Consider the following 12778-nt stretch of genomic DNA (forward strand, 5'->3'; position numbering starts at 1 on the left):
GTTAATCATTAAAATCCAGCTGAGATGGTTCCAGTTAAGTGTCTGGTAGAAATGTTCTGGAATTCATGATAAAGTTACAGCTAATTTAAGGCAAGTATCTCAGTAATGTGCTTTTAGCTCCTATTAGTAGTTTGAAAAATTTGCTCATAAATTGAAATCATACACTCAAATTCCAACTGAGGTGTTTGATGTCTAATTCTTTAGAAGGCCTGTGAGGTCCTGCCCTGGAGAAAGTTCATTAACATTTAAGGAGATGAGAACTGCTAAAATAGCTCATCTGGGAGGACCCTCCAGCTTTGCCACACATGGCAACCCAGGTGGAATTTTTGCTTTAGTTACCATCTAAATAAACCTCAGCAAGTTTTGTAACATGCTTTTTCTAGCGCTGTAGATGCCAATCTAATGGCAACTACTGAGGTAGATATATTTTATAAAGTTGCTGGCCCCCAAAGACACTTGGGAATGGACCTTCTGTATACAAGTATAGAACAAAGAGGCGGGGTTCACTTTGTCCTGGGTGTTGGGCGTGCTAAATTTTAAGCTTTCTCAATTGACTGCAGTACTGTGGATTCAAAATAGAGTTACACAAAATAGAAATTTGGGGATTAATAATTTCTCAGTTTCTATGTTTTATATGGAAAAGCAACGGAAGGAAAACAGTTTTTGTTGTTTTAAATACAGTAATCACTTTAGGTGGCACTTTTTTTTTTTTTTAAGCATTTATTCCTGAGAAAGAAAGGAGGAGAGAGAAAGAACCAGATATCACTCTGGTACATATGCTGCCAGGGACTGAACTAAGGACCCCATGCTTGAGAACCCAATGCTTTATCCACTGTGCCACCTCCCGGACCACTAGGTGGCACATTCTTACTAAGAATGATTCAAGAAGAAACCCTTCTCCCACTGTATTGGTATCTCTAAATGAAAGGCACAAGAGTCTGGAAATTACCAATTCAAGGCCTGATTGGCATTACCCAACAGGCCTTATGTCAGCTCAAATATCTCAAACCAGTTAGCCCCCCTATTTCTCTGACCCTATCTCTTCATTTGAGAATTCTGTCAGCCAGGACAACTTTAAAAGGGTATACTTGAAAGCTTTCAAAAGTCTTTTGTCATCTTAAAAGTAGGTGATGTCACGCAAAGCACAAGGACCGGCAGAAGGATCCCAGTTCGAGCCCCCGGCAGGTCTGCAGGTATCTATCTTCTCTCCTCATCTCTGTCTTCCCTTCCTCTCTCCATTTCCCTCTGTCCTATCCAGCAATGACATCAATAACAACAACAATAAAACAACAAGGGCAACAAAAGGGAAAAAATATTAAAAAAAAAAAAAAAGGTGATGTCAATTATATGTGTTTATGTGTTAGATATGGCTGTGCTGATAAACTATTTATAGAGACTGCTGTGTGTATGTGTGTGGTCTTTCATAGCTCTGGGCCAACTCTGTCAAATAGAAAGAGGGAGGGGCCCGATGGTGGCGCACCTGGTGAAGCACACACATTACCATGCGAAGAGACCCAGGTTCAAGCCCTCAGTCTCCACCTGCAGGGGGGAAGCTTCAAAAATGGTGAAGCAGTGCTGCAGGCGTCTATTTCTCTTTGTCTCCCTTTTCCCTTTCAATCTGTCTCTATCCAACAAAAATAGTATTTAAAAAATGAAGAAAGGGGTAGACACTACAGCACTAAAGCTTCCACCACCACCCCACCACCCCCGCCATATGTGCCCTCCTAGCTAAGTTATCTTGCTGGCCCTATAGGCTATTTTCTTTTTCCTTTCTTTAAGATTGAGAGAGATGGGATAACCAGAGCATCACTCTAAAACACGTGATGCTGGGGATCAAACTGGGGACCTCATGTTCCCATGTCCAACCCGCCAGCCACTAAGCCACTTTGAGGCCACATGGTTATTTTCTTATTTAGGATGGTATAAGACCGTAGTAACTTCAATCAGTGGAGTTCTTTTGTTTAAAAGTGAAGAGTAATAAGAAAACAAATGATAATTAAATTCACAAAGCAGCAGTGCTTATCCTTCCTGTTACGGCTAGGAAGTTGTAGTATATTTATTCATGCTTTGATTATATAATATAGCATTGTTGAGGCCTCTGGCACTGTGCTTACTGGATTGTCTGCCATAGTCAGGTCAATGAACAGAGATCTCTGACCGGTGCAGTTTGCACTCCCACCTCTATAACTTGAAACATAAAATGTAAAGAAAGATCTTTTTTCACCCATGAAGCATGTTTATGGCAGAGATGCTGAGAAATACATTGATCTCCATAGCAAAAATTGAACTAAAAAAGCATACCATGACACACTCAAGAATCATAAAGTTTACTGTTTCTTTCCCATCATTTGGCACATATCCAAGGCACATTAGAAAATTAGAAATCATAAATTACTTTGTAGAAAAATAATCAGCCCCTCCCTTCTATACATACACAAGTATTTCCAAGAACATGCGCAAAACCATTTCCCCCATTACAAAGTTATTGGAAAATGTACTCAGGACAAAACCATGTTTGCAGCTCTAGACCAATTAATAACATAAAAAAATAACTGTAATCTGTAGAAATTTATAAAAAGGAATAAATGGTCATACATTCTAACTCAAAAGTTAACTGTGACCTGGTTTGTGCTGTAAGTTTTGGAGTCAAGAGACGAAGAAAAGACATGCCAAATCAACTCTAGTTTAGTGACCAGCCATCAGTGGCGACAGTGAAGCTTCCTAAACAAAATGGGGTGTGTCAGAGACACTGCTGTGGGTACACGTGTGCGGTGACATAACTACTTTGTTCGAGGAAAAATCACCTCAACTTGTCCTACATACGTGGTGTAGAGCAGACCTAGTATGTCCTCCAAAATGAAAACGGCATTTTAGGCTGCTTTGGGTCCAAGTGTTGCTTTACAAAGGAACATTTTCCAGGCCCTATTTTCTTCATTCCAATGTGGCACTTCTGCCTGGCATCAACGGTGCCATGACATCTAAATCACTTCTCTTCAGCTTCTACCAGGTGGGAGAATTCCTTCATTTTGCTCATTTATGCCCATCACAGAGGTTTAGCACCATTCAGTAAGAGGTGAGAATCTGGTGATGAAACCTCACTATATAACCAACAAAACCCAATACTTAAAAAAAGGAATGTACGACCTGGCCTTAGGATCTGGACCACTGGAATTCTGGTCCATTCCTTTTCAAGCTTGTGTATTCACTTTATAGAGGAAAGAGAGGGTGATATTTTTGTTGCTGCCTCCTTCCCCTTGGCCACAGAAAAATTTCAGGAACTTTCTGCTGTTCTCAGTTGTTTGAAAATAATATTTAGTTCTAAGCTGTGTTCATGCTTGGTTTCTTGTTGCTGAAGGTTCACTTCTTGACAGCATGTGTCACAATTCCTTATTACTGTTAAGATTGGGCAGTACTAGCCTCTTGGGGGATGGTTAGGTTACCCGTAGTCTCTGGGCTCTTGGGAACGATTGCATCATTGATGGTGTTCCTGCGGACCACTCGTCTGTTTTGGGGAACAGTTTGTTTCAGCTCAGGCCTCTTGGGTGGATCACCATCGCCTTGGTCAGCAGTCTGAGGTCTGTTCTGGTCTGGCAGGTGCTCCTGTTCTCCTCGGGCACCTCTCTGTACTTCTGACTAAAGAAAAAGTACAACTCAGAGTTCACGTTTGCACTGTACTTTAAGCAACCACCATCCCGACAACTCTCTACGCTTCCGTACTGTGTCATGCTCTCCAGACGTGTCATGACAGGTGTGAGGCCCAAGGTAAATGTATCCTGTGCTTTCACACTTACTCTTTATAGTTCTGGAAGCCCAGGGGATAGGTCAGTACAGCATATGACTTGCTGTGCGTGAGGCCCTGCGTCCAAGCACCTTGGACAGCACCTAAGGGAACTCCATGAACAGTGGAGCAGTGCTGTGGTATCTCCCTCAAAGAAAAAAGAATGGGAGCTGGCGGGCGAGGCCACCTGGGAGGGCACTTGCTTTGCCATGCACACAGCCTAGGCTTGAGCCTCCAGTATACCACACCAGAGAACTATGAGTAATAGGAGAAGCTCTGGTACTGCGATCCTCTCACCCACCCCTCCAACTCCTGCCTCTCGATTTTAAAAACTTGCCTTGGAGACATCCATCTCCAGCAGCAACTAAAAGAATGACAATAAGTGCACTGCGGAGATGGACCAGCAAGAAGGCCAAGCAGTTGCACACCTAGTTGAGTGCACACATTACAGTGCATAAGGACCCAGGTTCAAGCCCCTGGTCCCCACCTGTAGGGAGGAAGCTTCATGAGTGGTGATGCAGGGCTGCGGGTGTTTCTCTATCTTCCTATCCCCTCTCAATTTCTCTCCATCTCTAACCAATAATAAATAAAAGATTAAAAAAAAAAAAAAAGAAAGATGGATCAGCAATGGTGTCACGTGTCAGGCCCTGAGATTGTTCTCAGTGTAGCTTTTTATTTATTTGTTACAATTCTAAAAATGTTTATGTTGGACAGAGACTGAGAAATTGAGAGGAGGGGGGAGAGACTGATACCTGCATCACTGCTTCAACTCCTATGAAGCTTCCCCTTAGAGATGGGGGCGGGGATAAACCCCAGGTCCTAGTGCACTTGTATCATGCCTTTCTTTTATTTATTTAGGTTTTTATTTATTTATTCCCTTCTGTTGCCCTTGTTTTGTTGTTGTAGTTATTGTGGTTGTTATTGTTGTCGTTGTTGAATAGGACAGAGAGAAATGGAAAGAGGAGGGGAAGACAGAGGGGGAGAGAAAGACACCTGTGGACCTGCTTTACCACCTGTGAAGCGACTCCCCTGCAGGTGGGGAGTCAGGGGCTGGAACGGAGATCCTTATGCTGGTCCTTGCCTTTTTATTGGGTGTGCCACGACCCAGCCCCTAATTCTTTTTTTTTTTAATTTATTTATTAATGAGAAAGATAGGAGAGAGAGAAAGAACCAGACATCACTCTAGTATATGTGCTGCCGGGGAGCAAACTTGGGACCTCATGCTTGAGAGTCTACTACTTAATCTACTGTGCCACCTCCTGGACCACCCAAACCCTAATTCTTACAACTGTGTACTCTTAATAGTTCCTATTTTACAACTTCAGGAAGCAGGTTCAGCAACGTTTAAGCAATCTGCTTAAGGTCCCAGAGCTAGCATTTAACTGAACCTAGGCAGAAACCAGTTTGTAAGTTTCCCACCCAACAGTTAACAAAGCCCTGAAAGATTTAAGTTTAAAGTCAAAATTAGCTGGGAACTAGGAGATGGCTCACCCAGTAAAGTACATACTGGGTTCAAGCCCTCAAGCATCATGTGGGAGCACCATGCAAAGGGGAAGCTTCATAAGCTGTGCAGTAGTGCTGTGCTGTCTTTCTAGCTCTGCTTTTGTCCCTCTATGGGGGGGCGGATACCACTAGGAGTGGTGAGATTTTTGCAGGCTTGAACAAGCCCCAGTGAAGCCTTGACAGCAAAAGGGGGAAAAGATCAGTATTACGAATGTTAATAAAAGCAGTTTTGGAGCAGAGGAGATAGCATGATGGTTATGCAAAGAGATTCTCATGCCTGAGGCTCCAAAGTTCCAGGTTCAATACCCCGCACCACTATAAGCCAGAGCTGAGCAGTGCTCTCGTTTAAAAAAATACACACATACACACACACACACACACACACACACACACACACACACACACACAACTACAGTCTTGACTGTGCCACTGAAACTCATTCTGTTAAGTACTACAGTGAAGGAATACTGAGATGAGAAATGCATTTACCATGGATTTATTCTGAAATAGATTTCTAAAAAATATGACTAGGTGGCAGTGGCGCAGTGGGTTAAAAGCACATGTGGCGCAAAGCACAGGGACCGGCGTAAAGATCCCGCCCGGTTTGAGCCCCCGGCTGCCCACCTGCAGGGGAGTCGCTTCATAGGCGGTGAAGCAGTTCTGCAGGTGTCTGTCTTTCTCTCCCCCTCTTTGTCTTCCCCTCCTCTCTCCATTTCTCTCTGTCCTATCTAACAATGAACAACATCAACAATGGCAATAATAATAATAACCACAATGAGGCTACAACAACAAGGGCAACAAAAGGGGGGAAAATGGCATCCAGGAGCGGTGGATTCATGGTGCAAGGCACCAAGCCCAGCAATAACCCTGGAGGCAAAAAAAAAAAAAAAAAAAAAAGACTAGGTAAGGAAATGTTTAATAACTCACCTGCAAAGAATCTTCAGTTAAATTGGGAACACTTCTTTCTCTTGCCATAACCTCCCTTGAAGTCCTTCCCCTGAAACCCAAGGTGTAAATTTAAGATGCTTATTTTGATTAACCATGAAGTAGCAGTATCTGATGAGTATGGGTCTGTCTACACCATTCAAGGCTCACAGGTCCAGTTTTAATTGCCAGTATATATATATAGTCATAACTGTGCATGCACACCAAAAAAAAAAAAAAAACCAATGGAATTTTATACTTACTTAAATGGATTGACTGGGCGGACAAAGTAAAACTGTCTTGTAAAAGGTTCATCTGGTAGATCATACATTTTTGAGTTCCCTGTAGGTAAAGGGATAAACATCTGAAAACTTCCAAAATTATTTAAGAAGTGTTTTTAAAAATCATAGTACAGATGCAGTCCATCATTTTTCTTAGCTGTAATAAAACTCAGAAAATTAAGTATTGTGGCCCAGGAGGTGGAGCAGTGGATAAAGCACTGGACTCTCAAGCAGAGGTCCTGAGTTCAATCCCCGGCAGCACACGTACCAGAGTGATGACTGGTTCTTTTCCTCTCTCCTTTCTCATTAATAAAATATTTTTTTTTAAAAATTAAGTATTGGATTTTCTTTTTTTTTAAAGATTTTTTAAAATTTATTTGTTCCTATTTGTTGCCCTTGTTGTTTTATTGTTGTAGTTATTATTGTTGTTATTGTTGGATAGGACAGAGAGAAATGGAGAGACGAGGGGAAGACAGAGAAGGGGAGAGAAAGATAGACACCTGAAGACCTGCTTTACCACTTGTGAAGTGACCCCCTGCAGGTAGGGAGCCGGGGGCTCGAACCAGGGTTCCTTACGCTGGTCCTTGTGCTTTGCGCCATGTGTGCTTAACCCGCTGCACCACCGCTGACTCCCTTAAGTATTTGATTTTCTTAACAATACAGTAGTAGGTATCTACTACTATATGAACCCGTGAGACAGACAAATCCTTAATCCACTGGTACCCCACACAGCCAGTGATGGTGCATCAGGTCGAAGACTATGAAGTGGTTTTGTCTGGTCGAAGACTATAAAGTGTTTTACCAGAGCACTGCTCAGCTCTGACTTATGATGGTGCTGGGGACTGAACCTGGGAATTCAGAGCCTCGGGCATGAAAAAGTCTTTTGCAGAACCATTATGCTATCTCCTGAGCCCTGATTACAGAGATTTATGACTCTTTTTTTTTTTTTCTTTCACTGCTTTGCAAAGAGGTAATTTTCAAAAGTAGAATAAAAAAGGGCCCAGCTGCTATTGTAATTACTATCAATCTTAATACATACATATATATATATGTACACACACACACACACACACATATCTATGTATACACACACACACACACACATATATGTATATATATACATTATATATAACCAGGAGATAGTTCACCTGGCAGAGCACATTCCTTCCCCTGCTTAAGGCCCTGGAGTCAAGGGTGAGCACTACAGAGGAGCACCAGAGCAGCTCCATGGATGTGAATGGTGCTGTGCTACTTTTCTTCTCTCTGCCTCTCCCTCTCCTTCTCTAGATAAATACTTTTTTTTTTCCTTCTGGTTTTATCATTGAGGCCCCATACCTTATATGATTCTACTACTGGCCCACCTTCCTTCTTTTTCTTTTTAAAATTTTTTTTATTATATTTATTTATTCTCCCTTTTGCTGCCCTTGTTGTTTTACTGTTGTTGTAGTTAGTGTTGTTATTGATGTCATTGTTGTTGGATAGGACAGAGAGAAATGGAGAGAGGAGGGGAAGACAGAGAGGGGCAGAGAAAGATAGACACCTGCAGACTTGCTTCACCGCCTATGAAACAACTGCCCTGCAGGTGGGGAGCCGGGGCTCGAACCGGGATACTTATGCCGGTCCTTGTGCTTTACACCACCTGTGCTTAACCCGCTGCACTACTGCCCAACTCCTTTCTTTCTTTCTTTCTTTTTTTTTCCACAAGAGCACTGCTCAGCTCTGGCTTAAGGTGGTGCAAGGGGATTGAACCTGGGACTTTGGAACCTCAGCCATGAGAGTCTGCTTGTATGACTATTATATCATCTACCCCTGCCCCCCCCCCTTTGTTAAGATAGAGAATGAAAGACAGAGGGAGAGATGCCATGGCATCATTCTACTGCGCTAGCGGCTTCCTCTACACATGTGCTCCCATGTAGTGGCTGGGGACTCAAACCTCAGTCCTTATGCATGGATAGCAAGCTGTGTGCCCTACCAAGTGAACCATCTCTCCATCAAAAACAAGCGTTTACCCGGCTCCCCACCTGCAGGGGGAGTCACTTCACAAGTGGTGAAGCAGGTCTGCAGGTGTCTATCTTTCTCTCCCCCTCTCTGTCTTCCCCTGCTGTCTCCATTTCTCTCTGTCCTATCCAACAACGATGACAATAACAACAACAATAATAATTACAACAATAAGGGCAGCAAAAGGAAATGAATAAATAAATAAATAAATTTTTTTTTTAAAAAAAAACAAGCATTTAAAAAATTAAAAATTGGGAGTCGGACACATCGGGGTAAGCACAAGTTGAGCAAATCACAAGGGTTGACTTAAGGATCCCAGTTCGAGCCCCCGGCTCCCCACCTGCAGGAGAATCGTTTCACAGGCGGTGAAGCAGGTCTGCAGGTGTCTATCTTTCTCTCCCCCTCTGTCCTCCCCTCCTCTCTTCATTTCTCTCTGTCCTATCCAACAAAGATGACATCAATAACAACAACTATTAAAAAAAAAGAGCAACAACAGAGAAATAAATATTTTAAAAAAATAAAAATCATCTTTAAAAAACATTAATAACTATCTTTAAAGGTAGCATTTATCCCAGATGTCGAGGAAATAACTTGTAAGAATCCTGGCAGGAGTCAGGCAGTAGTGCAGCGGGTTAAGCATAGGTGGCGCAATGTACAAGCACCAGCATAAGGATCCCAGTTCAAGCCCCCGGCTCTCCACCTGCAGTGGGATCGCTTCACAAGTGGTGAAGCAGGTCTGCAAGAGTCTATCTTTCTCTGCCCCTCTGTCTTCCCCTCCTCTCTCCATTTCTCTCTGTCCTAGCCAACAACAATGACAGCAACAACAACTACAACAATAAAACAACAAGGGCAACAAAAGGGAATAAATATTTAAAAAAAAAAAAAAAAAAAGTCCTAGCTTTGGAAACTGAGATCTGAAGGAACTACCAGAGGCAGTTCCTCCTCCTTCTGTTGCTGTCTGCAGGCCTGACCCTGAGGTAATACAGAGCATCTTCATCTACTTCCTTAGGAAGCAGCCTCATATTCCTAGTAACTAGTATCAGGAAAAACTGCTAGGGGCTATATACACCTATTGTAAGTGTGAAACCTCACCCCTGAAATCTGAATGGTACTGTAAACTCACATTAAATAAATTAAAAAAGTAAAACCATCTTTGGAAACTAACAACAACAACAAAAAAGCTGGTAGGGATCAAGAAATAACTCAGAAATCCGGTGTATACATTACCTACCATGTGTGAAACTCTAGACTCAATCCCTGGCACCACAAGGAAACAGCATGGCCAGTGTCAAGAGAACTCTATGATGGTAGAGTGGTACTGTGGTAGTCTCAATCCATCCATACATCTCTCTGCCTCCCCAAACCTGGTACATTAGGATGTAACACACATTTCCTTGGTTCCCATATCACAACCGTCAGTCATGATTACCATTATATCTTCACATTAAAATTTTTGTGTTTTTAATGCTTCAATTTTTTTATTTTTATTTTTTTAATGTTTATTTATTTTAAATATTTATTCCCTTTTGTTGCCCTTGTTTTATTGTTGTAGTTATTATTGTTGTTATTGATGTCATCATTGTTAGATAAGACAGAGAGAAATGGAGAGAGGAGGGGAAGACAGAGAGGGGGGATCTGCTTCACCGGGGGCTCGAACTGGGATCCTTAGGCCGGTCTTTGCGCCATGCGCCACCTGTGCTTAACCCACTACGCTACCGCCCAACTCCCCACATTGAAAATTTAATGAACAACAGCAAATATCTGAACTTCCAAGTAAAGCCAAGTAGACCACTAGAGAAACAAGAGAAGTTCTTACATTTTTTCCTGATCTTAACAGTAACATACTCCCTGTGGTCTGCTTCGTCGGCATCAGCATTAGCATCAGCATCAGCATCAGCATCAGCATCATCTAACGTAGCCACACAGCTTGGTACCACCTGAAGTAATTCCATTATTTTTGAGTTCTATAATTTGAAAAGAAAGAAACAGATATATACACAACAGTTGCTATTTTTGGTATTCATTCTTAGCAGCTTGCCTCCTGTTTTATGTACATGGGTATGCACTGTTGTTTTTTTTTTAATTCCCTTTTGTTGTTCTTGTCGTTTTATTGTTGTAGTTATTATTGATGTTGTTGCCATTGGATAGGACAGAGAGAAATGGAGAGAGGAGGAGAAGACAGAGGGGGGAGAGAAAGATAGACCTGCAGACCTGCTTCACCGCCTGTGAAGTGACTCCCCTGCAGGTGAGGACCCAGGGGCTCGAACCAGGATCCTTACACCAGTCCTTGCACTTTGCGCCACCTGCGTTTAACCCGCTGCACTACTGCCCGACTCCCATTGTTTGTTTTTAACCTACATGCCAATATTGTTATGGCTGGGCAGAAGCAGATAGACAAACCTTTTTTGAGTAGTTACAGGCTTATTACTGTAACAGAAAATTAGATTGGGATGGGGGGGAGAAAACTAGATTAAAGGCTGGAGGAATAGCATAATGTTTCTGCAAAAGACTTTCATGCCTGAGGTTCCAAGGTTCCAGGTTCAAACCCCTGCACCATGATCAGCCAGAGTTGAGCAGTGCTCTGGCCTCTCTGTATCATTTCTGTTGTGTCATTAAAATAGTTTTCTTTAAGATAGATTAAGTTTTCAGCATAAAAAGAAATGAACTACCTTCCCCCTAGGGGAAAAGGACTTCTTCTATGTCAAGTATCCTCAGGCTGGTAATTTACTTATTATTTTTTTAAATTTTTATCAAGCAGTGCTCAACTTTGACTTATGGTGGTACTAGAGACTGAACCTGTGACCCTACAGTACCTCTGGCATCAAAGTCTTTTGCAGAACCATTATGCTATTTCCCTGAGACTAGTAAAATGATCATCACAGTTCTTATACAACTTAAGGTTTTGTTTTTTTTTAATTCCCTTCTGTTGCCCCTGGTGTTTTTTTAATTGTTGTAGTTATTGATGATGTTGTTTTTGGATAGGAAGGAGAAATGGAGAGAGGAGGGGAAGACAGAGAGGGGGAGAGAAAGATAGACACTTGCAGACCTGCTTCACTGCTTGTGAAGCAACTTCCCTGCAGGTGGGGAGCCGGTGGCTCGAACCCAGATCCTTATGCTTTGCGCCATGTGCGCTACTGCCCGACCCCCTCGAGGAAATTTTTATTTTTTTATTTTTATTTTTATTTTTTTTGAAAAAAATTTTTTTTTTCGTTTTTTCTTTTTTTTTTTAATTTATTATTTTTTTTATTTAAGAAAGGATTAATTAACAAAACCATAGGGTAGGAGGGGTACAACTCCACACAATTCCCACCGCCCAATTCGAGGAAGTTTTTAAACCACTAATGGAACAAACCTTTCCTACTGGGCTAAGACATGAGCAACATGCCTGGTGGAGGGAGGTAGCCCCAGCACATTGTCTCAACTGACGACTTTCCTGTGAGTTCCTGGCTGCTCGGCAGGGTGTCAGAGCAGGATGTGTGCAGTGACTTGGGGTACACCTCAGCTCAGACTGATTGCCGATCCCCGAGCAGGTGACCAAGAACCAGTACTTAACCACGTTGGGAAGCTTCCGAATAAGACAAAGATCTGGTTATAGTGCTATTACTGATCTGGGTTAAACGCAAGCCATCTTAGGGAGCTGGTCCACTTCAGGAAGGTCCCTTGCCTGCTCACCTGGTCAGCACAGTCTATAGCTGTGCGCTGCCTCTTGTTCAGGACCTGAACTGACGCTCCATGAAGCAGAAGCAGCTCCACCACAAAGACGTGCTTTGCTATCACAGCTTCATGCAGGGCCGTGTTGCCCTTGTTGTTAAAAGCATTAATGGAGGCCCCATGCTAGAAAGAGAAATGGTACAGTCAACAGGAGAGTAGGGGGCCAGTCGATTGCATGTTACAATGCACAAGGACCTGGATTCAAGCCCAATGGGGGTTTGGGGAGCAGGAAGCTTCACGAGTGATGAAACAGGGCTACAGGTGTCTATTCCCTTACCCTCTCAATTTCTCTCTATCCAATAAATAGTTAACAATTGTTTTTTTTTAAAGGAAAGTGGGGGGTGCAGGTGGTGGCGCACCTGGTTGAGTGCACATGTTACGGTGCGCAAGGACCCACTTTTGAGTTCCCAGTCCCCACCTGCAGGGGGAAAGCTTCACGAGTGGTAAAGCAGGGCTGCAGGTGTCTCTCTGTCTCTCTTCCTCTCTATCCCTTCCCCCTTCCCTCTTGATTTCTGGCTGTCTCTATCAAATAAATAAAAATAATTAAAAAAAATTTTTTTTAAAAAAAGGAAAACTAAAAGTG

The 12778-nt window shown here is 42.6% G+C and overlaps 1 protein-coding gene across 4 annotated transcripts in view; it reads right to left on the bottom strand.

Moving 5' to 3' along the window:
• Positions 1-2311: 2311 nt before the first annotated feature.
• Positions 2312-12778, bottom strand: part of ANKRD27 (ankyrin repeat domain 27) — a 64795-nt gene continuing 54328 nt past the window's right edge. For 3 of the 4 annotated variants that reach the window (XM_007539462.3, XM_060185664.1, XM_060185666.1), the window contains 5 exons: positions 12157-12318; positions 10301-10448; positions 6469-6547; positions 6209-6278; positions 2312-3633 (listed from right to left, as the gene is read on the bottom strand). In XM_007539462.3, the coding sequence (XP_007539524.1) occupies positions 3397-3633; positions 6209-6278; positions 6469-6547; positions 10301-10448; positions 12157-12318 (696 nt within the window). In that variant the 3' untranslated portion in view covers positions 2312-3396. The remainder of the gene's footprint in view (positions 3634-6208; positions 6279-6468; positions 6548-10300; positions 10449-12156; positions 12319-12778) is intronic. The other variant, XM_060185665.1, reaches the window with a different exon arrangement.

This window comes from Erinaceus europaeus, chromosome 2 (assembly GCF_950295315.1).
Source record: "Erinaceus europaeus chromosome 2, mEriEur2.1, whole genome shotgun sequence".
NCBI lineage: Eukaryota > Metazoa > Chordata > Mammalia > Eulipotyphla > Erinaceidae > Erinaceus > Erinaceus europaeus.